General features: G+C 48.7%; 1 protein-coding gene across 1 annotated transcript; it reads left to right on the forward strand.

The window, feature by feature from the left end:
* Window positions 1-2,388: 2,388 nt before the first annotated feature.
* Window positions 2,389-27,526, forward strand: sytl3 (synaptotagmin-like 3). The gene is made up of 9 exons (XM_078405967.1): window positions 2,389-2,498; window positions 4,960-5,175; window positions 6,509-6,576; window positions 9,243-9,294; window positions 9,903-9,948; window positions 13,419-13,493; window positions 16,528-16,691; window positions 23,119-23,221; window positions 27,129-27,526. Exons 1-9 carry the CDS (start codon window positions 2,389-2,391, stop codon window positions 27,327-27,329), a joined length of 1,035 nt encoding a protein of 344 aa, XP_078262093.1. The 3' UTR covers window positions 27,330-27,526.
* The last annotated feature ends 190 nt before the right edge of the window (window positions 27,527-27,716 follow it).

Here is a 27,716-nt window from a genome sequence, read left to right on the forward strand (position 1 = left end):
TGGGGAGAAAGTTGAAAACAGACTGTGCAACAAAGCAGAATATGCAGAAATCTGAAATAGAAAACAGGGAATACTGGAAAGACACAGGGTGTCAGGCAGCATCCATGGAGAGGGAGACAGTGAACGTTTGGGCGGCGGAGCAGTAAACTGCAGGTGCTGGAGAGCTGAAGCGCAGCTCAGAATGCTGAAGCAACTCAGTCACAGAAGCACACAGCATGGAGGCAGATCCAGCTGCAGGCCTTCTACCTCATTGGAGACCCTCGGACTATATTTAACTAGACTTTACTAGACTTTATCTTGCACTAAACGTTATTCCCTTTATTCTGTTTCTATACACTGTGAACAGCTTGGTTGTAATCATGCAGTCTTTCCGCTGACTGGATAACATGCAACAAAACATTTTCACTATAACTCATTACACGTGACAATAATAAACTAAACTAAACTTGGACGAGTCTGACGAAGGGTTCCGACCCGAAACGTGAGTCTGAAAAAGGGTTCCGACCCAAAAAGACACCCACACTTTTTCTCCATAGATGCTGCCTGACCCGCTGAGTTACTCCAGCATTTTGTGTCTACATTATAAATCAGCGACTGCAGTTCCTTCCTAAACTAAACGGGATGTCGAGGAATCCAGAACACTTCGGGAAAACCCATGCAGTCACAGGGGGAGCAGTGCTACCCTGTATGGAGTATGCACAGGGGGTCGGGATTGAACCCCTGTGGCTGGAACTGTAGGGTGGCACCACTCTACACCACACCGGTTGAACTACTGTACACTACACCCACTGCTTTACAGCACATTACACTCGCTGCACCACTACACTACATCACTGCACTGCTGTACACCACACCGACTGCACCACTCCAAACAGGGATGTAATGCTGAGCCTTTATAAGGCACTGGTCAGACCACATTTGGAGTACTGTGAGCAGTTTTAGACCCCCATATCTAAGGGTCTTGGGCAGAATTGGATTGTTTTCTCCGGAATGTGGAAGGTTGAGGGGAAAGTTGATGGAAGGATAAAATTATGCAAGGCATAGGTTCGGTAGACAGTCAGAACCCTTTTCCCAGGATGGAAAAATCAAATACTAGAGGGCATAGCTTTAAGGTAAGAGGGACAAAGTTTATAGGAGATGTGCCGTGCAGGATTTTTACACAGAGTGATGAGTGCCTGAAGCCCACTGTTGATATTTAAGAGACTTTGGGCAGGCATAGAGATATGCAGACAATGGACGGATATGGATTATGTGCAGTCAGATAAGAGTTCAATGATTCAATTATACTTTATGGTCACATGCACCTAGGTACAGTGAAATTCTTTGCTTTTGCACACAATACACAAAGTACACGAAAAAGTCACCACGTTTCTGACGCTGTCAAAGTTACAAAAGTACACATTGGAGTCATCTAGTCTCTCTTCGTTCTCTGCGTTCATCCCACTATCCCATCCCCCACCGGATCCCTCCAGGGCCGTTTTTACAGCATTATGGGCCCCCAGGCAAAGCAGTGTACTGGGGCCCCTACCGTTACTCTCCCCCACCCCCCTTTCCCTACCAGCCCCCCCTGTCGTGCCGGCGAAAAGCACTTACCGAAAAGCACTTAGCGATGGACTTAGGGTGCTACATTGTTGCGAAAAGCACTTACAGATCGCTGTGAGAAGCACTTAGTGACCGAAAATGTTGCGAAAAAAGCACTTATTGAACCTACATTTTTAAAGTAGTATTTATTTATTGCAAGTCACTTAACATACACAGATCAGCATGGGGCCCCTATGCTCGTGGGCCCCCGGGCAAGTGCCCATCAGGCCCATGCGTTAAGACGGTCCTGGGTCCCTCTTGTTCTTGGCATACCTCCCCGGGGGGTCCCTCGCTGTTCTTGGCAGCCACCCCCTGACCCCCCACCAGGTCCCCCTTGTTCTTGGCACCGTGCCAGCCCACTCCCCGGTGGAGCGGCCCAACCGCCTCTCCGTGCCCATCCTCGGCCCGATCCACATTATGTTCGGCACAAACATTGTAGGCCGAAGGGCCTGTCCCTGTGCTATACTGTTCTGTGTTCTATGTTCTAATTACAATTTTCTCTCCTCTACCTATTTGCCTTTCAGAGAAGACTTTAAATGTTTCAAGCTGATAAGAAGAGGTGACTTTAAGTTTATAAACTGACAGTCAGAAAGTGTCACAAAATGCTTAGAATCAGACTACCCTGGAGCAGAGTTTGATAATGTTAATGCCAATCTGTTGATGGTGGTCCACAGCAGGAAGCCAATATAGAGTCTTCCTCCGTCTCCTCGACAACCTCTCAGTTCCGGCCTTTGGAATCCTGCCTAGTCCTGTAGTTTAAAAGAAACTCAGGAGTTCAATTGTCAGCGGCTCTGAACCCAGAGCAGAATGAATCTGGAAATTGATATCAAATCGCTCAAAGATCGAGAGAGGGACAAAGTTCTGGAGGTCCTTCAACGCGATGAAATGTTACGAAAAGTGGAAGAAGAACGGATAAGGTGAGTGACACAGAAGTCAGACCCACCTGTGACAGGTTACCAGAGGTGCCTGGGACCTGAAAACAAAGACAGCTCGGAGGGCGGGACGGTGGCGCACCAGTGGAGTTGATGCTTTACAGCACCAGAGACCCAGGTTCGATCCTGACTACAGATGCTCTCTGTACGGAGTTTGTATGTTCTCCCCGTGACCGCATGGGTTTTCCCTGGTGCTCCGGTTTCCTCCCACACTACAAAGACGTACAGGTTTGTCGGTTAATTGGCTTCAGTAAAGATTGTAAATTGTCCAGAGTGTGTAGGATGGTGCTAGTGTACGGGGATCGCTGGTCGTCGCGGACATGGTGGGAAGGGCCTGTCCGCACTGGATCTCTGAACTAAACTAGACTAAACCGTAAAATGTTGACGTGGCCTCAGGCACATTTGTGGTCAAAAGACTCTTTGGAGAAATGTTCCACCGTTGTGTTGAGTAAAGCAAAGGTTGTGAAGTTTGTGAAGTTGGTACATTGATCTCCTGTACATCTGTGAGACCAAGCATAAACTTGACGACCATTTCGCTGAACACTTACGCTCAGTCCGTCAAGGCCTACAGGTTGCTAACCGTTTTAACTCCCCTTCCCATTCCCACACTGACCTTTCAGTCCTGAGCCTCCTCCATTGCCAGAGTGAGGCTACACGCAAACTGGAGAAACAGCACCTCATATTTCGCTTGAGTAGCTTATAACCCAGCGGTATGAAGCCTATCAGGGAACCACCCTGCCTGAGATCATCTGTTGCCAGCTCTGATTTGTCCCGATCTTTTGCTACCGGTTCCTCCCAACATCCCCTTCAATCAGCCTAAAGAAGAATCCCAACCCAAAACGCCATCTAGCCATGTTCTCCAGAGAGGCTCCATTTCTTCATCGATCTGTAATGCAGAATTATATGGAATCAACCATGAGCACAGAACATGGAGCATAGCACAGTACAGGGTACTGGTGGGTTTATAGAATGAGCTGCCAGAGGAAGTAGTTGAGGCAGGTACTATAACAACATTTAAAAGACATTTGGACAGGTACATTGATAGGAAAGATTTAGAAGGATATGGGCAATGTGAGTCAGTATGTCCCCTGGCACTGCCCAAAGCCAATGCTGACTCTCCCTAATAAGTCCACGCTTTTCAAAATGAGAGTAAATCCTGTTGGTCAGAATCTTCTCCCACAATCTCCCTACCACTGAGTGACTCCCTACCACTGAGTGACTCCCTATCACTGAGTGACTCCCTACCACTGAGTGACTCCCTACCACTGAGTGACTCCCTACCACTGAGTGACTCCCTATCACTGAGTGACTCCCTACCACTGAGTGACTCCCTATCACTGAGTGACTCCCTATCACTGAGTGACTCCCTATCACTGAGTGACTCCCTATCACTGAGTGACTCCCTATCACTGAGTGACTCCCTACCACTGAGTGACTCCCTATCACTGAGTGACTCCCTATCACTCCCGATCACTAGGCTCATTACCCTAGAATTTCCTGGTTTGTCATTATTGCTCTTCTTAAGCAAAAGAACTATGCTCCAGTCCTGTGCACCTCACCCAAAGCTAAAGAGATTACAAACAAGTACCCACCAATCTCCTCCATGCTTCCCTCCGTAATCGAATAGATTATTTAGGCCCTGGGATTTCAACATCTTAATACTTTTCACGAAGCCCAACATTCCCTCCTTACTATCGTCATGCCCAAGAATATCACCAGATTTGAAAGCTCGTGGACCTGAGGGTTCTGGAGAAATGGAACAGAAGAGGAGTTGAGGCCAACATAGATCAGCCATAATTGTATTGAATATCAGGACAGGCTTGAGGGGCTGAGCGGCCTCCTTCTATCCCTGTGTAAGCAGTTTGTCTCTGTTTAGTTGCAATCAACTCAACAGGGTGGGTCAGCTGGTAGAGCTGCTACCTCACCATGCCAGAGACCCAGCTTTGATCCTGACTTCAGGAGCTGTCTGTGTGTGGAGTTTGAATATTCTCCCTGTGACCGCGTGAAAGACGTGCGGTTGTGTAAGTTAAGTGCCCTCCGTAAATTGTCCCCTAATGCGTAGGGAGTTGATGAGAAAGTGGGATAGCATAGAACTAGTGTGAACAGGTGATCATTGGTCAGCCTGGACTCAGTTGTCCAAAGGGCCTATTTCCATGCTGTATCTTTCAATTCAATTCAATTCAAAAGAACAAATAGAATTCTGCAATATGGTCTCTAAACTGGACTGAAATGAACTAAACTGAACTAATCTAAAATAAAATAAACTAAACTAAACTGAACTGAGTAAATTAAACCAAACTGAACTGAACTAAACTGAACTGAACTGAACTACCTAAAACTGACCCTTGGCATTTGCTCCACTGAGAAAAATCAGGTGAAACTCTAAGCAATTGTTGAGTCTGTGATAGTTTTATGTCACTGAAAATGTGTCCTCCCTTGTGCACAGAAAGTTGAAATCGGAATATCAAGAAATCCGCCGGAAAGGAGCAAAAAGCTGCAGCCGGGAATACAGCAGCCACTCATGTGCTCGGTGCCAGGCTGCCCTGGGACTCCTGTTTAACAAGGGCGTTGAGTGCAGTGTCTGCAGTCACCAAGTGTGCGATGGATGCAGCATCCACAACTCCAATAAAGTGGCCCGCTGCGTCGTGTGTCATGCTCACGGGTAAGAGATTCTCAAACTGATTGCCCTAATACTCTTGCCGGGGTTGAGAGTTTCCAGGGAACTGCAGAATCTGAATCTAGAAAGGAATCTGAAGAACAGTCCCGACCCGAAACGTCACTTATCCATTCTCTCCAAAGATGCTGCCTGACTTGCTGAGTTACTCCAGCACTTTGTGTCTTTTCTCTTCCCCTGCTACAATCCTGACACAGGTGAGGTAGGGGGAGGGGGTGGAGAGGGGGGGGGGGGTTGATAGGGGGGTGTAGTGGGGTTGATGTATAGGTTAGACAAAGGCACCATATCTCTTCCAACTTTCTCTCCCCACCACAATCAGTCTGAAGAAGTATCCCAACCCAAAACGTCACCTTTCCATGTTCTCCGGAGATGATGTCTGACCCGCTAAGTTACTCCAGCACTTTGAGTCCTTTTGTGTATTAACCAGTGTCAGGATAGGATAGCTGACGTTTTGGGTCAAGACTCTTCGTCAAACTGATTTTGATGTGAGGGAGAAAGATAGAAGAGAAGTGGAGGGCAGGACAAAGCCTGGCAGGTGGAAACAGGTGAGAGGGGTTTGATAGGTAGATGTTTGGACATGGGCACCCATCACTCGAGGCCCTGAGCTACAGCGAGAGGTTGGGCAGGCTAGGACTTTATTCCTTGGAGCACAGGAGGATGAGGGATGATCTTATAAAGGTGTATTAGACTAGAATAGTTAGGGTAGATGCGCAGAGTCTTTTACCCAAAGTAGGGGAATCAAGAAACAGAGGACATAGGATTAAGGTGAGAGGGGAAAGATTTAATAGAAGTAGCTGGAGGGTCAACCTTTTCCACACAGAGGGTAGTGAGTATATGGAATGAGCTGCCAGAGGAGGTAGTTGAGGCAGAAATTCTAACAACATTTAAACGACATTTAGACAGGTACATGGATAGGATAACAGTATGAGCTAAACGCGAGCAGGTGGGACTAGTGTAAATATGCCACCTTGGTCGGCTTGGGCAAACTGGGCCGAAGGGCCTGGTTCCGTGCTGTATAACAACTTCAGCATCTATAGAGTTTAGAAAGATATGGGATATCTATACCCACTCTTTCAACCTCTGGGACATCACCTGCCTGTGATTTATCCATCTCTGGGCTGATTAATTTCTCTTCCGTATGGAGCTTTTCAGTGTTATTGATCTCATTGCGTTTTTCACTTGGCAAATAATTTCTTCCCTCCGTTTTCCTGAAGGTTATGCCACTGCATTGGGTGTTAGACAGACGCCCAGGTCACATACACGACTAACACAAGTGCAGAGTTCCACTTGTGAAAAGATTTCTGCTGTTTCTGTATTTCAGGCTGGTGAAGGTGAAGTCTGGAGAGTGGTTTATCGAGGAGAGGGCAAAGAAATTTAGCCTGGAGCAAGGTATTTACGCTGTCACCACCGAGACCTCATGGAATTGTGGCCAAAGACCCAGGAAACGTGAGGCTTGTTCAATGCCAACAGTGCTGACACCCTGATTCCTATTAGACAGGCACTGCCTGGTCACCACAAAAGGTCTTTGATTGGGCCATGTTTTAGAACATAGAACAGTACACCAGGCACTTCGGCCCACGATGTCTGTACCAAACATGATGCCAAGACTAGGTCTTATCTGTGTAGAAAGAACTGCAAACGCTGGTTTATACCAAAGATAGACAAAAACGTGCTGGAGTAACTCAGCGGGTCAGGCTGAATCTCTATAGAAAAAGGATGAGTGACGTTTTGGGTCGGGACTCTTCTTCAGACTGTACGGACCAACTCTTATCTGCCTGCTCGTGATCCATATACCCTCATTACCTTCACAGCCGTACATCTATCCAAAAGTCTTTTAAACGTCACTATTGTATCTGCCACCACCCCTGGCAGCACTGACCAACTACTATTTAACAACATTTGTCCGCGCATCTCCTTTAAACTTTGCCCCTCTCACCTTAAAGCTGTGCCCTCTCATATTTGATATTTCCAACCTGGGAAAAAAGGCTCTGACTGTCTACCTTATTTATACCTCTCACAATTTCATATACTTCCATCAGGTCTCTCCTTAACCAGAGAGGAGAGAGGCCGCACAGTTCATTTAAGAGGCTTTTATATAGGCACATGGAAGTGCAGGGGATGGAAGGGATATGGATCGTGTGCAAGCAGAGGTGATTAGTTTAACCTGGCATTATGTTCAGCACAGACATTATGGGCCAAAGTGCCTGTTCATGTGCTGTATTGTTCTGTGTTCTCTGTTCTATAAGAGGGAAAGTATAACACACTCATATCCCTCATGTTCCGTAGAGTAAGGCGTCACTGGTAGATAGGGTGGTCAAAACGGCTTTTGGCACATTGGCCATCATCAGTCAGAGTATTGAGTTGGGAGGTCATGTTTCCATTATATAAGAAATTAGTGAGGCCACATTTAGAGTATTATGTCCGGTTTTGGTCACCATGTTATAGGAAAGATGTTGTCAAGCTGGAAAGGGTGCAGACAAGATTTCCAAGGATGTTGCCAAGTCTTGAGAGCCAGCTATCGGGAGAGGTTAAACAGGCGAGGACTCTATTCCTTGGAGGATGAAAGGTGATCGTATAGAGGTGTACAAAATCGGGTAAATGCACAGTCGTCTGCCTAGAGATGGGGAATCCAGAACCAGAGGGCATAGGTTTAAGGTGAAGGGGAAAGATTTAATAGGAACCAGAGGGGTAACTTTCTTACCCAAAGGATGGTGGGTGGATGGAACAAACTGCCAGATGAGGTAGTTGAGGCAGGTATAATTGCAATGTTTAAGAAACATTTAGACAGGGACATGGAGAGGACAGGTTTAGAGCGATATGGGCCAAGCGCAAACAGGTGGGACTAGTGTAGATGGGACATGTGTGGGCAAGTTGAGCCAAAGGGCCTGTTTCCACGCTGTATGACTATGACTCTAAGCGTGTGCTGGTACAAACTCTCAGATGAGATAGCAATGTGTGGGTATGGGTTTGGGTAGGAAAAACCAAAAGGCTGGAGGAACTCAATGGATCAGTCACCATCCATGGAGGAAATGGAGAGATGACATTTTGGATCAGAACCTTCTTCAGACTGATTGTAGTTGGGGGGAGAAAGCTGAAAAAGTGAGGTGGGGGCAGGATAAAGCTTGGCGAGGTGGATACAGGTGAGTGCCAGGGTTTTGATTAGCAGATGGGTGAAGTGAGAAAGACTGGAGGTAAAACAGAGACAAAAGGGTCAGATAAGTTGAGAAGAGGAGGAATGAAATGTGAAACAAGAGGGAGGGGTGTGGATGTAAGAGGACAGAGAGGGAGGGGAAAGAGGGGGAGTTGAAAGGGACATAAGATACTCAGAATGTCTTTCTTTATAGAACAGTACAGCACAGGAACAGGTCCTTCAGCCCACAATGTCTGTGCCAAACAAGATGCCAAGTTAAATTAATTTCCTCTGCTCGTACATGAACCATATCCCTCCATTTCCTGCACTTCCATGTGCCTATCTAAAAACTTCTTAAATGCCACTATTGTATTTGCCTCCACCACCACCCTCGGCAGCACGTTCCTCTGCCTGCACGTGATCCATATCTCTCCATTCCCTGCATGTACATGTTTTTAGTTTTAGGGATACAGCATGGAAACAGGCCCTTCGGCAGGCTGTGTCCATGCTGACCATTGATCACCTGATCACCCGTACACTAGTTCCATCTTACACACTTGGGACAATTAACAAAAGCCAATTAACCTACAAAACTACACGTCTTTGGAATGTGGGAGGAAACCGGAGTACCTGGAGGAAACCCACACAGTCACAGGGAGAACATGCAAACTCCATACAAACAGCACCAGTAATCAGGGTGGAACCCGGGTGTCTGGTGCTGTGAGGCGGTAACTCTACCACTGTGCCATGCGCCGATCTAAAAGCCTCTTAAACACCACTGTCGTGCCACCCATTACTGCAGATGTTCCACCACCAAGCCACTATATGTTCGACCCAAGGTTTCATTCACCAGAGAACAAACCTGCACAAAGTCCTCTGCTTTAAGTGTTCAAGACACTCATGTCATTGTTTTGTTGTCCGACAGGTGAGCACAAAACAATAAGCGAGAAGCTGCTGCAGACCTTCCGATCACTGAGGTGAGGCGTCTCAATGGCGAAGGCATATCTTGTCTGTCTGTGCGCCCCACCCTGAGGTTTAGGTTTATGTTTATATTGTCCCATGTACCCAGGTAGAGTGAAAAGCTATGTTTTGCATGCTGTCCAAACCCTCCTTTAGTTTAGTTTTAGTTTAGTGTAGAGATACAGCGCAAAAACAGGCCCTTCGACCCACCGAGTCCGAGCCAACCAGCGATCCCTGCACATTAATACTATTCCACACACACTAGGGACAATTTACACTAATACCAAGTAGACAAACCCAAGCCAATTAACCTACAAACTTGTACATCTTTGGAGTGTGGGAGGAAATCGAAAATCTCTGAGAAAACCCACGCGGTCACGGGAAGAACGTACAAGCTCTGTACAGACAGCATCCAAAGTTAGGATCGAACCTGCGTCTCTGGCGCTGCAAGCGCTGTAAGGCAGCAATCCTACCACTGTGCCACCGTGCTGCCCTAACACGCTCTTCTGTAGTACACAGCTGTGAAAAATGGCCGCTAATGTCTGTTGACAAAACTGCTGTTACTGTCAAATACCTTTCCAGTACCGAGTACTGCAATGATGCATATTTCCTGTTTCTCCACCAGTATTGCTGTGGTACCTCCTACTCCTCCACCTACTGGATGTCAACTGGTAATGTAAAATTGAGTTTGAGTTTAGTTTATTGTCACGCGTACCGAGGTACAGTGAAATGCTTTTGTTGCGTGCTAACCAGTCAGCGGAAAGCCTGTACATGATTACTATCGATCTGTCAGTGTACAGATACAGGATAAAGGGAATAACATGTATCATGTTTAGTGCAAGATAAAGCCAGTGCAGTCCGATCAAAGATACTCCCAAGGTCTCGAATGAGTTGAATAGTAGCTCAGGACTGCTCTCTAGTTGTTGGCAGGATGGTTCAATGCCTGATAACAGCTGGGAACAGCTGTCCCTGAATCTGGAGGTGTGCGTTTCACACTTCTTTACCTTTTGCCTGATGGGAGAGGGGAGAAGAGAGTGTGGTCAGGGTGCGACTCATCCTTGGGTCGGGACCCTTCTTCAGACTGATGGAGTCGGGAGGGGAAAGCTGGAAAAGCGACATGGGGGGGGGGGGGGGGGGGGGAACCTTGCAAATGTCCGAAGAAGGATCCCGACCTGAAACAACACCTATTCATGCTGACGGTCACATGGAGAACTTGCAAACTCCACAATGACAGAACCGAGGCCAGGATTGAACACGGGTCTCTGGTGCTGTGAGGCAGCATTCCTACCAGCTGTTTTAGTTTAGTTTAGTTTAGAGATACAGAGTGGAAGCAGGCCCTTCGGCCCACCGAGACCGCTTCGACCAGCGATACTCGCACAATTACACTAACCTACACACCAAAGCTAATTAACCTACAAATCTGTATGGCTTTGGACTGTGGGAGGAAACCGGAACACCCGGAGAAAACCCATGCAGTTCAGGGGAGAACATACAAACTCCACACTGACAGCACCTGTAGTCAGCAAGGAAATCTGATCTCTGGCGCTGTAAGGCAGCAACTCTACCGCTGCGCCACCGTGCTGCCATTTTTGCTTAATTATTGCTGTAACATATTGGATCTTGGGCACAGCTTTTAAATGAAGAAATATTTAAGATATTGTTTCAAGCAAATTGGATTTTAAACATTTTATGATCTTGCCAGGATGGTAGAGAACTGCTGTTCAAAGGTTTGAAAGGGTAAGGGTTGAAGGCATCCAGGGGATGAATTGGTGTAATGTAATTCAGTGCTTTTGCACTCAGATTTATTCATATAAATAAATGTTGTTAAGGACTGCACAACTGATTAACAATGGTTTGAATATTCATAGGAGGACAAACATTCAAAAAGATTCACTAGATCGATGGAGAATGTGTTCTGGTCGTTTACAGACCGCATCAGACGTAAGTGATCTCAGCTCCATCCCTCTGGTATCGGGTTTGTAGGGGTAGGGCCAAGCCCAGCAAATGGTGCAAGTACAGGGAGAAGGCAGGAGTATGGGAAAGATAGATCAGCCATGACTGCATGGTGGAGAAGACACGATGGGCCGAATAGCCTAACTCTGCTCCTATGTCTTATGAATGTATGTGGTAGGTGGATACAGACGGAGATCAGGGTTTGAGCTACCTTGTTGAAACGTGTCTTTCTCTAGATATCTCCAAATCTCATGAAGATGTGGCGAAGAAAACCCACTTACTATCAGCCAGTTACGTTCCCAGCGACAGTGAGCTGAAGAAGGAGAGGAGTCAGTCGGACACGGCCCTGACCAGCATGAGCAAGGTACAGAAAGCCTGGCCCCCCCCAGGAAACGTCTCTTATGTGTTTACTTCTGTAGGATCTACTGAATCACACGACAGAAAGCAAAGAACAAACGACACTTAGCTGAGCCAGACACCTTGTGCCATGTTTATTCCAGAAGCCTCCTTTTTACATACATTCTCACCAATCATAACCAGTGTGTAGATAAGGCCAATTAGTGCAACTGACCTTGGAGTTGTTATTGAGCTCTTGTGGCTGGACCTTCTAGTGAGGCTGCTGGCGTGTCGCCAGTGATGACCAATGATGTTGTATGAAAAACCACCGTGGGCGTGAAGGCACCACACTTCAGCTGTCAGTCTGGTTTAAAGTTCCAGGAACAATCTCCCTCCAGAAGCTGGTGGGACCAATGGGATCCTCCAGTGGCCGATGTGACCAGTGAGATCTCTAGCAGCCAGTGAGACCAGTGAGACCTTCCAGTAACCAGTGGGACCTGTCAAACCTCCAGTAACTATTGGGACCAGTAACACCTTTCAGTAGCTGGTGGCACCAGTTAGACTCCCCAATTAGTGGTGGGACCAATCAGATTCTCCAGAAGTTGGTGGGACCAGTGAGACCTCCAGTAGCTGGCAGGACCAGTCAAACCTTCCGGAAGCTGGTTGGACCAGTTAGATCCTCCAGAAATTGGTGGGACCAGTCAGACCCACACTGTTCACTGGCAATAGAAGCACAGGCAAATGTAACCCCCATCGAACCCCATGTAGTGTGACCTCAGCTGGTCCTCTCACAGAAATGTGGTCCATAAACTCTACCCCCATTGATCTTCAGTGTGGGACCCGTAGACCTGTCAGTGTGGGCACAGAGACCCCTCAGTGTGGGGCCCCATAACTCACAGTTTCTGTCCCCGGGTGAAGGTTTCCCCCCCTTCCGGCCCAACCTTACCCCTGCCTCACCTCCCTGCATCTCTGTCGACCGGTGGCCGTGAGTCCTGTGGGTGGGGATGGGGGGGCGGTGTGCAGGGTGGGAGGGGGGGGCAGTGTGCAGGGTGGGTGAGGAGAGCAGTGTGCAGGGTGGGTGGATGGGAGAGCAGTGTGCAGGGTGGGTGGATGGGAGGGGCGATGTGCAGGGTGGGGGGGGATGGTGTGCAGGGTGGGTGGGTGGGGGGGCGATGTGCGGGATGGGGTGGTGGTGTGCAGGGTGGGTGGGGGGGCGATGTGCAGGGTGGGTGGGGGGGGATGGTGTGGCCAGGTGGGGGGGCGGTGTGCGGGATGGGGGTGGGGGGTGGTGTGCAGGGTGGGTGGGGGGACGGTGTGCAGGGTGGGTGGGGGGGAAGGGCGATGTGTGGGATGGTGGGGCAGTGTGCTGGATGGGGTGGGAGGTGGTGTGCAGGGTGGGGGTGGGGGGACGGTGTGCAGGGTGGGGGGGGGCGGTGTGCTGGGTGGGGGGACGGTGTGCTGGGTGGGGGGACGGTGTGCAGGGTGGGGGGGCGGTGTGCAGGGAGGGGGGGACGGTGTGCAGGGTGGGGGGGCGGTGTGCAGGGTGGGGGGGCGGTGTGCAGGGTGGGTGGGGGGGGCGGTGTGCAGGGAGGGGGGGCGGTTTGCAGGGTGGGGGGGCGGTGTGCAGGGTGGGTGGGTGGGGGGGAGCGGTGTGCAGGGAGGGGGGGACAGTGTGCAGGGTGGGTGGGTGGGGGGGCGGTGTGCAGGGATGGGGGGGCGGTGTGCAGGGAGGGGGGGGCGGTTTGCAGGTGGATTGGGTGGTCGAGGTTCGGACAGGGTGGGGGCAGTGAGAGGGAGTGAGGAGGGGGTGCACTGGGACACATGGCTGACCGGTGCCGATACCTGTCGACAGCTGCCCACCTCCGGCTCCTCGCTGGCCATTGGCAGGACGGGCGACGCGGGAGAAGAGAGCTCCCGGCTGCAGCAGGTCAGTACCAGGCGGTGGGGGGGGGGGGGAGGGCGCGGCACGGGGCAGGGTGTGGTGCTCTACGGGATGGGGGGGATCTGTGAGGGGCAGGAGGCCATTTTGTGCCCTGGGTGGGACCTTGTCTAGGGTCGCGGATGGTCCGCACTGTCACCACCTCAGTCATCCACAACCAGCCTCAGCCCCTCCTCTCTGTGTGCCTTCCACCACCCCATCCGCCCCCTCCCATGCCTGCTCCCGACCCTCCACCACCCCGTCCACCCCCTACCTGTCTGTCCCCTCCTCACTCCCATCCTGTCTGCCCCCCCACACTGCCATCCCCCCTCCACTGTCCATCCCCCCATCACCCCATCCACCCCCTCCCAATGTCCGTCCCCCCCCACCACTCCCTCCCCATGTCTGCCCTCCCACCACCCCATCCACTCCCTTCCATGTCCGCCCCCCTCCCCACAGCCCAGTCCACCCACTTCCAGCTTCGCCCGCTCCATCTGTCCCTTCCCCTGTCTACGCCCCCCCCCCTCACTGCCCCCCCACCAGCCCATCCCCCTCCACCAGCCCATCCCCCTCCACCAGCCCATCCCCCCCCCCCCTCCAGCTCATCAACTGATTTAGCTTTCTCTGGCTTCAAAGTGAGTGGGACAAAGTTTAGAAACATAGAAACATAGAAAATAGGTGCAGGAGTAGGCCATTCTGCCCTACGAGTCAATATGATCATGGCTGATCATCCAAAATCAGAATTCCACACATTCACAACTCTCTGGATGAAAAGGATTTTCCTCATCTCGGTCCTAAATGGCCTACCCTTTATTCTTATCATATATCAGCCCCGCCATCCCGGGAATTAACCTGATGGACCTACACTTCACTCCCTCAGCAGCAAGAATATCCTTCCTCAAATTAGGAGACCAAAACTGCACATAATACTCCAGGTACGGTCTCACCAGGGCCCTGTACAACTGCAATAGGACCTCCTTACTCCTAAACTCAAATCCTCTCGCTATGAAGGCCGACATGCCATTTTGCTTTCTTCACTGCTTGCTGTACCTGCATGTTAAATTTCAGTGACTGATGTACAAGGACACCCAAGTCTCGTTGCACCTCTCCTTTTCCCAATCTGACACCATTCAGATAATAATCTGCCTTGTTCTTGCCACCAAAGTGGAAAACCTCACATTTATGCACATTATACTGCATCTGCCATGCTTCTGCCCACTCACCCAACCTATCCAGGACACCCTGCAGCCTCATAGCATCCTCATCGCAGCTCACACTGCCATCCAGCTTTGTGTCATCCGCAAACTTGGAGATGTTACATTTAGTTATTTCGTCTAAATTGTTCATTATATTATAAATAACTGGGATCCCAGCACTGAGCCTTGCGGCACCCCACTAGTCACTGCCTACCATTCTGAAAAGGACCAGTTAATTCCTACTCTTTGCTTCCTGTCTGCCAACCAGCTCTCTGTCGATGTCAATACCCTATCCCCAATACCATGTGCTCTAATTTTGCACATTAATCTCTTTTAATGGAGATGCGCGGGGCAGGTTTTTTAACACGGAGGGTGATGGGTGCCTGGAACGTAATGCTGTGGTTAAGGCAGATACAATAGTGGCATTTAAGAGACTTTTGGATAGACATGGATATGCAAGGAATGGAGGGATATGGATGATGTGCAGGTAGATGAGAGTTGGTCTTGAAATCATGTTCAGCACAAACATTGTGGGCTGAAGAACCTGTTCTACGTGGTACCCGGAGCAAGCCCTTTCACGAATAATGAAGCAACTCTTAACCAGAGCATGAGAACCTCAAGTATATCTCTGCACATTTGGACAGGTGCAAAATGTGCAGAGAAGCACGTGACGTTCTAACCCTCTGGTGAAGAGCTGCTTCATTATAAAAAACGTTTAGTGGCATTTTGGAACAAGGAATTGCAGATGCTGATTTACAAAAACAGACACAAATTGCTGAAGTAACTCAGTGGGTCAGGGCACCATCTCTGGAGAAAAGGTATAGATGACATTCGAGTTAGAACCCTCCATCAGACTGAAAGATAGAGAAAGCCAGAACAAGACAGGGCCAGCAACAGATGAACTCAGGAAGCGTGGAGTCCATGATGGCCTATTGTTGGCTGGGGAAGATGTGCTACAGGGATACAAGGATATGAACAGTGGAACTAGTAGGATGACTGGTAGGAGAGGGGAGGGGGGGGGGGGGGAGAAAGGGGAAAAATAGTGAAGCCATACGCAAATTGGAGGAACACCACCTCATATTTTGCTTCGGCAGCTCACAACCCAGCGGTATGAATGTTGATTTCTCTAATTTCAAGTAGCTCCTGCATTCCTTTCTCCCTCCTTCCTTCCTTCCCCAATCATAGTCATCCTACTAGTTCCACTGTTCGCATCCTTGTATCCCTGTCGTTCGCCTATCTTTCCCAGCCAACAATGTTTATTGTCACATGTACCGCGGTACAATGAAAAGCTTTTGTTGTGTGCTAACCAGTCAGCGGAAAAACAAAATAATGACTACAATCGAGCCATCCACAGTGTACAGAAACATGATAAAGGGAATAATGTGAAGAACGTTTAGTCCAGGATAAAGTTCAGTAAAGTCTGATCAAAGATAGTCTGGGGGTCTCCAATGAGGTAGATCGTAGTTCAGGACCGCTCTCTCGTTGTTGATCGGATGGTTCAGTTGCCTGATAACAGATGGGAAGAAACTGGCCCTGATGGAGTGGCTGGGGTGCGCCTTGCACCTTATGCTGCTGGCCTTGCACCTTATGCTGCTGGCCTTGCACCTTATGCTGCTGGCCTTGCCGAGGCAGCTTGAGGTATAAATGGAGTCAATGGAAGGGAGGTTGGTTGATGTGATGCTCTGGGTTGCATCCACAATTCTGTGAACTTACAATAGGCGTGGGCTGAAGCGATCAGGCAGCTCGCTGACCCCTCGGGATGTGATCAAAGCCACACTAAGGCGAGGGTGGTCACCGAGTTGTAAGGCACCAGTCGTGATGTCGTGTCTCCCATCATGTCTCCATAGGAAAGTACCAGCAGCATCTGCCCAGGGTCAGAGACGATGGACAAGGCTAATGTTACTGGTGAAATCGAGTTGTCCATCCGGTACAACTTTGAGGCCCTGGCGCTGGAGATACACATCAAAGCATGCAAAAACCTAGCCCCTGGAGACGGGAAGAAGAGAAACCCGTAGGTGTTTTCTAGAGCAAGCTCTGTTAAAAAGGGAAGTCGTGTTTGTACAGCATGTGTAGGAAGGAACTGCAGATGCTGGTTTACATCGAAGATAGACACAAAATGCTGGAGTAACTCAGTGGGTCAGGCAGCATCTCTGGAGAAAAGGAATAGGTGATATTTCTGGTTGAGGCCCTTCTTCAGACACAGCATCCTCTGAGAGGCCAAAGGGCTTCACAGATGATGAAGGGCTTTTGATATTTGGGCACTATTGTGTAGGGATCGTAAATCTATGACAAAACAGCAGAATTAGGCCATCCAGTTCATCGTCTGCTCCGCCATTCAATCACGGCTGATCTATTTTTCCCTCTCACCCGCATTCCCCTGCCTTCTCCCTGTAACCTTTGACACCCTTCCTAATCAAGAACCCATCAATCTCTGCCTTAAACCTACCCAATGTCTTTATAAGTTCATGTTAAAGGAGCAGAATTAGACCATTCGGCCCATTATCATATCATATCATATCATATCATATATATACAGCCGGAAACAGGCCTTTTCGGCCCACCAAGTCCGTGCCGCCCAGTGATCCCCGCACATTAACACTATCCTACATCCACTAGGGACAATTTTTTTACATTTACCCAGCCAATTAACCTACATACCTGTACGTCTTTGGAGTACATTAAGTCTACTCAGCCATTCAATCATGGCTGAACTATTTTTCCCTCTCAACCCTATTCTCCAGCCTTCACCCCGTTACCTTTGACGCCCTTCCTAAACAGGAGCCCATCATCTCTGCCTTCAAAAATACCCAATGACGGCCTCCACCGTCATCTGTGGCAATGAATTCCACAGATTCACCAGCCTCTGGCTAAAGGAACTCCTCCTCACCTCCATTTTTAAGGTATGTTCTTTTATTCTGAGGCTATGCCCTCTGATCCTACACTCTCCCACTAGTGGAGACATCCATCCCACATCCACCCTATCCCAGGCCTTTCGTTGATCCAAATCAGAGCAAAGAGCAAGGAGAGGCTCAGGATCAGTAAAATCTCTGCTCATACATTTCAGGATCTGCTCTACAAAAGAGTAACTATTGTTCGGTCCACACCTTTGGGGCGGCATGATGGAGCAGTGGTAGAGTTGCTGCCTTACAGCACCGGAGTTTGTATGGAGTTTGTATGTTCTCCTTGTGGCCACGTGCGTTTTGACCGCTGAGTTCCTTTAACACTTTTCGGGTTGGGAAGGGTCTGAGGAAAGGTCCCGACCCGAAACGTCCTCTGGACATTTTCCGCCACAGATGCTGGCTGACCCATTAAATACCTCTGGCACTTGTTTTGCTCAAGATTCCAGCATCTGCAGTTTTTTCTGTCATCATCCTTGGCTATTAATTCACTTGAAAGGGGAAGTGATTTTCCTTCAGCTACTTTCTTAAACCTTTCATTATCTAGGAATCATCTTAATCTTCTCCGTTCCAAGGAAAGCAGTCCTGACCTCTTCACCATCCTCATCACTGCTCCACCTCATGCGGCACAATGACACAGTGGTAGAGTTGCATCGCCAGAGACCCGAGTTCAATCCTGACTACAGGTGCTCTCTGTAGGGAGTTATCCCTGTGACCGCGTGGGATTTCTCTGGGTGCTCCAGTTTCCTCCCACATTCCAAAGACATGTCGGTCTGTAGGTTAATTAGCCTCGGTAAAATTGTGAAATTGTTCCTAGTGTGTAGAATAGTGTTTGTGAATGGGGATCACTGGTCGAAGCAGTTCAGTGGGCTGAAGGACCTGTTTCCGGCGCTCTCTGGAGTATCTCTAAAGTCTAAAGTCAATTCTAATGTCATTCCTGATGACACCTTTCTGAACCATGTCTGCTTTAAGGCCTTTGCTTCTTTCTTGTGCTGTGATTGCCAGAACTGAACAGCTTTCCGCCTGAGGTATTGGTATTGTTTTATTATTGTCACATGAACCAAGGTAGAGTGCTATCCAGTGAAGTCATACCATACATGACTACAATTAAACCATGCACAAGTACAACAGGTAGAGCAAAGAGAAAAACAATGTGCTGCAGATAGTGTTACAGTTACAGAGAAAGTGCAGTGGGTGGCAATAAGGGACTGCTCTTCACTGGAAGGCAAGCGGGAATTGTAGAAGAATTACTTTGGGCAGATGCGTTAGCTGAAATCTGGTTAGATGCTGCGTTTTAAGTTTGCAGCATAAAACTCACGGGCTGTTGTTTCCAGATCAGTGAGGTGGGAAGCTGATACTGTGGTGAGCTGGTTACACCCAGAGGGCACCGGAGGACAGGTTTTACCAGAAATTCCTCAGCAGTTAACACAGACACAGATTTAGTTTCATTTGCCATTACTCCATCCAAGATACCTGCATCACAAAGGGGGAGAACAGTGGTGCAGCGGTAGAGTTACTGCCTCACAGCGCCAGATACCCGGGTGCCATCCTGACCTCGGGTGCTGTCTGTACGGAGTTTGTATGTCGTTACACATCGATGGGTTACACATTTAAAATTATCCCATTGAAAGCATGTGCAAGAAGGAACTGCAGATGCTGGTGTGTTTTGTACTTTGTGTCCACCTCCATTGAAAGTATGTTGTCTTTCCAAGTTACTCCACCCACAATGATTCACTTCATAATGCATTCCCCCTGCTGGCCATCTCACTATCCCATCGTTGCCCCTCCAAGAGCCATCATCTCTCCTCATCACTTTCCACTGCTTTGAATTATGTGTGAGCTTTATAATGCTGCTCCCATGTGGACCGTTGTTTAAAACTGGGAAGAGTGAATTTTGGAAAATGTCCCTGGAAAGTGCCCCGCCTGAACACTGCTCCCCCTTCCTCAGCCAGAGCTGCAATCCCCTCCTCTTTATCCTCGTGAACTCTCATTCTCCTCAACAAGCATCATACGTCTGTGACCTTTGACACCCTTTGGATGAGGGAGGACATACAAACTCCATACAGACAGCACCTGAGGTCAGGATGGCACCCGGATCTCTGGCGCTGTGAGGCGGTAACTCTACCGCTGCGCCACTGTTCTCCCCCTTTGTGATGCAGGTATCTTGGATGGAGTAACGGCAAATGAAACTAAATCTGTGTCTGTCCCGACCGGAAACTAAACCTGCTGAGGGTCCCGACCGGAAATGTCACCTATCTATGGTCTCCAGAAATGTGGCCTGATTCACTGAGTTACTCCAGCACTTTCTGCCATTTTGTGGAAACCAGCATCTGCAGTTCCTTGTTTCTACACATCACTATTCGTCACCCTCATTTCAGGACGGCACAATAGCACGGTGGTAGACAGTGCCTTACAGTGCCCGAGACCTGGGTTCGATCATGACTACGGGTGATGGCTGTATGAAGTTTGTACGTTCTCCCCGAGACTGCGTGGGTTCTGTCCAGGTGCTTCAATTTCCTCCCACACTTCAAAGACATACAGGCTTGCAGGTTAATTGGTTTCGATAAAAAATTTGTAAACTGGCCCTAGTGTGTAGGATAGTACTAGTGAATGGGGTGATAACTGGTCGTCGTGGACTCGGTGGGCGGAACGGTCTGTTTCCACACTGTATCTCTAAAGTCCCCTGGTCACAAAAACGATCCACTCAACCATCCTCTCACCACCCCTCCGAAACCCCAAACATTCTTCCCAAAGACATAGGATCCAAAATGCACACACTGTTAAATTTCACCATTATTTCAGCAACACTACCTTGTGGTTTGAATCCAATAAATCTGTTTTTGTTTTGTTTCTGTTCATTTCTTCAGTGATTTTTCTTCATTATTTATTTTATTTAATTTTAGTTTAGGTTTAGTTTAGAGATCCAGCGTAGAAATAGGTACTTCAGCCGTAGGTTAACTAGGTTAATTCCCGGAATGGCGGGACTGTCGTATGTTGAAAGGCTGGAGCAATTAAGCTTGTATACACTGGAATTTAGAAGGATGAGGGGGGATCTTATTGAAACATATAAGATAATTAGGGGATTGGACACATTAGAGGCAGGAAACATGTTCCCAATGTTGGGGGAGTCCAGAACAAGGGGCCACAGTTTAAGAATAAGGGATAGGCCATTTAGAACGGAGATGAGGAAGAACTTTTTCAGTCAGAGAGTGGTGAAGGTGTGGAATTCTCTGCCTCAGAAGGCAGTGGAGGCCAGTTCGTTGGATGCTTTCAAGAGAGAGCTGGATAGAGCTCTTAAGGATAGCGGAGTGAGGGGGTATGGGGAGAAGGCAGGAACGGGGTACTGATTGAGAGTGATCAGCCATGATCGCATTGAATGGCGGTGCTGGCTCGAAGGGCTGAATGGCCTCCTCCTGCACCTATTGTCTATTGTCTATTGTCTATCGAGTCCACGCCAACCATCAATCTCCGTTCACACTAGATTTATGTTATCCAACTTTCTCATCCACTCCCTACATTCTAGGGGGTGATTTACAGAGGCCAATTAACCCACAAACCTGTGCATCTTTGGGGTGTGGGAGCACCCGGAAGAAACTCACTGGGAGAACAAGCAAACTCCACACAAACAGTACCCAAGATCAGGATCGAGCCTGGATCTCTGGTGCTGGGAGACAGTGGCTCTGCTGTGATCCTCATGTTAACGTCCTCGCTCCCCTTAATTCCCCACTCTTTTTGGTGAGTTCTTTCTGCCCTCTACTGTAAAGACAAGGAACAAATTGCTTACATATTGCTTACTACTTTTATTTCATTTTCTTTATCTCTGCTGTAATTTCTCTCATCTCAGTACATAAGGGGCCTTACTTGAGCTGACCTCATTTTTAAATCCTCATCGAACCTCCAACAAACCTGGTTACATATTCCCCACTAGTTTATCCAAATTTACCTTCTCCTCTCTGGTTAATGGTCTTTTACATCACTTGCTCATTTCTACAGCACTGCTAATCAATAGGTTTGCTGCTCTCTGCTGATGGTATTGTTAACTTTGCTGCAGCTGGATATGGCAGTATCACTTTGTCCCTGTAATTATAGTCCTCAAAGGAATGTATTTGTTGAGATTTATGAATTATTGCTTTAAACGTTGGCTAAGGCAGCACACCGGTAGAGCTGTAGATATACACGAAGTGCTGCAGTAACTCAGCAGATCAGGCAGCGTCTCTGGAGAAAAGCTACAGGTGATGTTTCAGGTTGGAACCCTTCTTCAGACTGAAAGATAGAGGTGGGGGGGGGGGGGGGTGGGGGGGGGGTTGGGGGGTGGCTCGATTGTAATCATCCATTGTCTTTCCGCTGACTGGATACTATGCAACTAAAAGCTTTTCACTGTACCTTGGTACACATGACAATAAACTAAACTAAACCTAACCAAACCTCATGGGCTTCCTCTGGACACTCCAATTTGGAACATAGAACAGTATAGCACAGGAGCAGGCCCTCTGACCCCTGTCCTTGCTGAACATGATGCCGTTAAACTGATTCTCTCCGCCTGCACATGATCCATATAAAAAATGGGATTAACGTTTGATTGGTGTAAATGGGCGATGGTCGGCACGGACTTAGTGAGCCAAAGGGCCAGTTTCTGTGTCGTATCTCTCCATGACTCGGTGACGTCGTTTTAATCCAATTTGTCAATCTGCCTCAGCAAACCTGCCTTTCAAGCCCATATCATTGTATTGCTTTGAACATAAGTCTGCTTGTCAGTAAGACAGTTTAAATCGTGCCACTAAATTTTCGTTTGCAGTGTTATAAAGTCATACAGCACAGAAACAGGCCCCTCGGCCCATCTCGTCCGTGCCAACCAAGATGCCCCAACCAAGCTAGTCCCATTTACCCGCATTTGGCCCTTATCTCTAAACATTTCTTAATTGTGTACCTGTCCAAATGTCTTTTACTGTAGATTCATTTATTGGAGCATAAGTCCAAGTTACACAACAGAGAGATAAGAGCATTGTCAACCGCTGAATCAAAACACACCCTGTTGTCATTTTTTTCCCAATCTTGGACATCTACAGATTTCTGGCAGAGGCTTGTGTGATGAATTGTTTCTCTCCACAGACCTGCTGTTCAGCATTCTTTCAATGCCAGCAAACCTATGCTCAGACACAATTCCTAAAGTTTAATCAGATGTGATGAAACAAAACTATGATCTTATATATACAACATTTTATATCATATGCTCTGTTTAGTTTAGTTTGGTTGAGAGATGCAGTGGAGGAAACCACGCGGTCACAGGGAGAACATGCAAACTCCACACAGACGGCATCAAACCTGGGTCATGATCGCACCCGCATCACTGGCGCTGTGAAGCAGCAGCTCTACCTGCTGCGCCACGCTGCCACTCAGTTCGTTTTAACCTGGGCAGCCTGAATGTGAGGGGTGCTGCAGAAATGATATTTTTTTCATCTTTCTATCACTAAATTAAACATCCTATATTTTCACTGGATATCTCCTGAAATGAAAGTTTATAATTTTTTAAATCTTTTTCAGGTATGTGAAGACCTACTTGCTTCCTGACAAATCTCCTCACAGTAAGTTGAAGAGCTCGGTGAAGAGGAACACAGTGGATCCAGTTTTTAATGAAACGTTACAGGTAATTCATTGCTTTTTGTCTGACGAATGCCTGCTGCTTCTACCAAAACGGTGCACATTCAGGCTTCTGACAGCACTTGCATTACTAGCATTGCTTGACAATACCACACATAGAAGCATGTCCAAATATGAGTTTTAAAAGACATTTGGGCAGATATGTGGATAAGAAGGGTTTAGTGGGCTCTGGGAAGAATGCAGGCCAATGGGACCATCCCGGTATGCTAACTTGGTCAGCATAGGCATGGTGGCCTGTTTCCATGCTGTACATCTCTGACTATTTCCATTGGGGGCTTTCTGTTTCACTAAGGCCCAACCAGCTGTGTGAATGGAGATCTCAGTCCCATCCCATGCCTCTAGGGCTGCAGGAATGGTGCAGGAATCAACCACCACCTCCTGCAGAAGGTAAATGCCCTGACCCAGTCCTGCCAGGGTTTCCATACCTAACCCCTGTTCGATACAGGCAACGTGCATCCGACATTGGAAAGGCCCAATACTCTGCTATTGGCCAATGTCCAAAATCACCCCTCTGCCTCTTCTGCCCCAGGGCAAGCAGTCACACCCATTACAAGAAGGATGTGCAGGCTTTGGAGTGGGAGCAGAAGAGGTTTACCAGAATGATGACTGGATTGGAGGGTATTAGCTTTAAGTTGGACAAACTTGGTTTGTTTTCTCTGTAGTGTTGGTGGCTGAGGGGTAGGGTTGCCAACTGTCCCGTATTAGCCGGGACATCCCGTATTTTGGGCTAAATTGGTTTGCCCCGTACGGGACCGCCCTTGTCCCGTATTTGACCGGGGGGGGTGGGGAGGCTGTAGACCCGGACACTGTAGGAAAAAAAACTGCAGATGCTGGTTAAAATCGAAGGTACACACAAAATGCTGGATGAACTCAGCAGGTCAGGCAGCATCTCCGGAGAGAAGGAATGGGTAACGTTTCGGGTCGAGACCCTTCTTCAGACTGAGAAAGGGTCCCGACCCGAAACGTCACCCATTCCTTCTCTCCCGAGATGCTGCCTGACCCGCTGAGTTACTCTAGCATTTTGTGTCTAACTCTGGACAGTGTAGGTCCGGAGGGCGGAGGGCAGAGGTTGAGTAGCAACCTGCCTCCCCGCCAGGGCGGCTGCCCTTGGTGGAGCGGGAGCACGTGGCCGCTGGCTGGGTGAGGTCACGTGGGGCGTGGGGCGGTGACGTTAACTTGTCCCTTATTTGGGAGTGAGAAAGTTGGCAACCCTACTGAGGGGAGACCTGAGGGGAGTTTATAAAATGATGAGAAGCTTAAATAGATTAGACAGTCAGAATCTTTCTCCTTTAGGGTGGAAATGTCACAACTAGAGGTCACAGCTTTAAGGTGACAGGGGAAAAGTTTAAAGGAGATGCACAGCTTTTTTTTAAAAAGAGAGTGCTGGGTGCCTGGAATGCCCTGCACAGGGTGATGGTGAAGGCAGATACGACAGTGGCGTTTAGGAGACCTTTAGATACACATGGATATGCAGGGAATGGAGGGATATGGATCACGTGTAGGCAGGGGAGATTACAGTAGATTAGTTTAGTTTATTCACAAAATGCTGGAGTAACTCAGCAGGTCAGCCAGCATCTCGGGAGAGAAGGAATGGGTGACGTTTCGGGTCGAGACCCTTCTTCAGACTGATGTCGGGGGTGGGACAAAGGAAGGATATAGGTGGAGACAGGAAGATAGAGGGAGATCTGGGAAGGAGGAGGGGAAGGGAGGGACAGAGGAGCTATCTGAAGTTGGAGAAGTCGACGTTCATACCACCGGGCCGCAAACTGCCCAGGCGAAATATGAGGTGCTGCTCCTCCAATTTCCGGCGGGCCTCACTGTGGCACTGGAGGAGGCCCATGACAGAGAGGTCAGACTGGGAATGGGAGGGGGAGTTAAAGTGCTGGGCCACCGGGAGATCAGTTGCGTTAATGCGGACCGAGCGCAGGTGTTCAGCGAAGCGATCGCCGAGCCTGCGCTTGGTTTCGCCGATATAGATGAGTTGACATCTAGAGCAGCGGATGCAATAGATGAGGTTGGAGGAGGTGCAGGTGAACCTCTGTCTCACCTGGAAAGAATGTTTGGGTCCTTTGATGGAGTTGAGGGGGGAGGTAAAGGGACAGGTGTTGCATCTCGTGCGGTTGCAAGGGAAAGTGCCCGGGGTTAGGGTGGTTTGGGTAGGAAGGGACGAGTGGACCAGGGAGTTGCGGAGGGAACGGTCTCTGCGGAATGCAGAGAGGGGAGGGGATGGGAAGATATGGCCAGTGGTGGGGTCCTGTTGTAGGTGACGGAAATGTTGGTGTATGATATGTTGGATCCGCTGGCTGGTGGGGTGGAAGGTGAAAACGAGGGGGATCCTGTCCTTGTTGCGAGTGGGGGGATGGGGAGCAAGAGCGGAGCTGCGGGATGTAGAAGAGACCCTAGTGAGAGCCTCATCTATAATGGAGGAGGGGAAGCCCCGTTTTCTGAAAAACGAGGACATCTCGGAAGCCCTAGTCTGAAACACCTCATCCCGGGCGCAGATGCGGCGTAGACGGAGGAATTGGGAGTAGGGGATAGACTTTTTGCAGGGGACCGGGTGGGAAGAAGTGTAGTCCAGATAGCTGTGCGAGTCGGTGGGCTTGTAATAAATGTCCGTCACTAGTTTTTCTCCTGTGATGGAGATGGTGAGGTCCAGAAACGGGAGGGAGATGTCAGAGATAGGAGATGGTGAGGTCCAGAAACACTAGGGTCTCACTAGGGTCTCTTCTACATCCCGAAATTGGAGGAGCAGCACCTCATATTTCGCCTGGGCAGTTTGTGGCCCGGTGGTATGAACGTCGACTTCTCCAACTTCAGATAGCTCCTCTGTCCCTCCCTTCCCCTCCTCCTTCCCAGATCTCCCTCTATCTTCCTGTCTCCACCTATATCCTTCCTTTGTCCCACCCCCGACATCAGTCTGAAGAAGGGTCTCGACCCGAAACGTCACCCATTCCTTCTCTCCCGAGATGCTGCCTGACCTGCTGAGTTACTCCAGCATTTTGTGAATAAATCGATTTGTACCAGCATCAGCAGTTATTTTCTTATTTTCTTATAGATTAGTTTAGTTTATTGTTACATGTACTGAGGTACAGTGAAAAGCTTTGCAGTCAGCAGAAAGATTATACATGATTATAATCGAGTCGTCCACAGTGTACAGATACAGTTTATCATGGTATCATGTTCAGCAAAGACATTGTTGGCAGATTGGCCTGTTCCTGTCCGGTACTTAGTTCAGTTTAGTTTATTGTCACATGTACCGAGGTATGGTGAAAAGCTTGGCAACAGGCCCTTTGGCCCACTGCATGCGTCCACACCGACCAATGATCACCCATACACTAGTTCTATCCCACACACAAGGAACAATTTACAGAAGCCAATTAACCTACAAACCTGCACCCATCTTTGGGAATGTGGGAGGAAACCAGAGCACCCGGGGAAAACCTACGCAGTCACAGAGAGAATGTACATACTCCGTACAGACAGCACCCGCAGTCAGAATCGAACCCGGTCGTCTGACGCCTTAAAGCAGCAACTCTACCACTGCGCCACCGTGCCCCACCAAACACAAGGATGTGGATGCCAAGTCAATAGATATTTTTAAAGTGGAGATTGATGGATTCTTGATTAGTACGGGTGTCAGGAGTTATGGGGAGAAGACAGGAGAATGGGGTTGAGGAAAGGATAGATCAGCCATGATTGAATGGCGGAGTAGACTTGATGGGCCGAATTGTCTAATTCTGCTCCTTGAACTCATGAACAAACTTGTTGCACATTCTGTGGTCTGTCAAGGTGAATCAATGCTGAACACACACACTCAGGCCACCATGAGACGCGGATTGCAGATGGGGCCTGATGGATCTGTATATTCACGCGTTGTACTTTGCATTCTCCAGTACACCATTGGGCGGCGGCAGGTAGAGACGAAGACACTCCACGTCTCCGTGTGGTACAGCACGACTCTAAAACGGCAGCTGTGTGTGGGCCAGGTGCACGTCCCCTTTGACAGCTGGAGGTTCGAAGACAGTTCCACGCAGTTGTTCCAGTGGTACCAGCTCCAAGGGGTGACGTCAGCCCCCGACCCTGGACCCCACTAGAGGCCGGCAAAGCTTCATGCCCCAAACAACCTGCAGATCACAATGGTGTTGGTAATGTTTGAAAATTGAGTCATAGAGTGATACAGCATGGAAACAGGCCCTTCAGCCCAACTTGACCACACCGACCAATGTGTCCCATCTACACTAATCCTACATGCCTGCATTTGGTTCATATTCCTCTAAACCTGTCCTATCCATGTACCTGTCTAATTGTTTCTTAAACATTGTGATAGTCCCTGCCTCTACTACCTCCTCTGGCAGCTTGTTCCATACACCCACCACCCTTTGTGTGAAAAAGTTACTCCTTAGATTCCTATTAAATCTTTTCCCCTTCACCTTAAACCTCTGTCCTCTGGTTCGCGATTCCCCTACTCTGGGCAAGAAACT

Source organism: Rhinoraja longicauda, chromosome 9 (genome assembly GCF_053455715.1).
Source record: "Rhinoraja longicauda isolate Sanriku21f chromosome 9, sRhiLon1.1, whole genome shotgun sequence".
NCBI classification, from domain to species: Eukaryota; Metazoa; Chordata; class Chondrichthyes; order Rajiformes; family Arhynchobatidae; genus Rhinoraja; species Rhinoraja longicauda.

Bases quoted from the DNA above. Each gene is read 5' to 3' on its own strand.
- sytl3 (XM_078405967.1), top strand. From the start codon at position 2,389: ATGAATCTGGAAATTGATATCAAATCGCTCAAAGATCGAGAGAGGGAC. The intron at 9,295-9,902 runs GTGAGGCGTCTC...TTTCTCCACCAG, and splicing joins CAGACCTTCCGATCACTGAG to TATTGCTGTGGTACCTCCTA. The intron at 9,949-13,418 runs GTAATGTAAAAT...ACCTGTCGACAG, and splicing joins CACCTACTGGATGTCAACTG to CTGCCCACCTCCGGCTCCTC.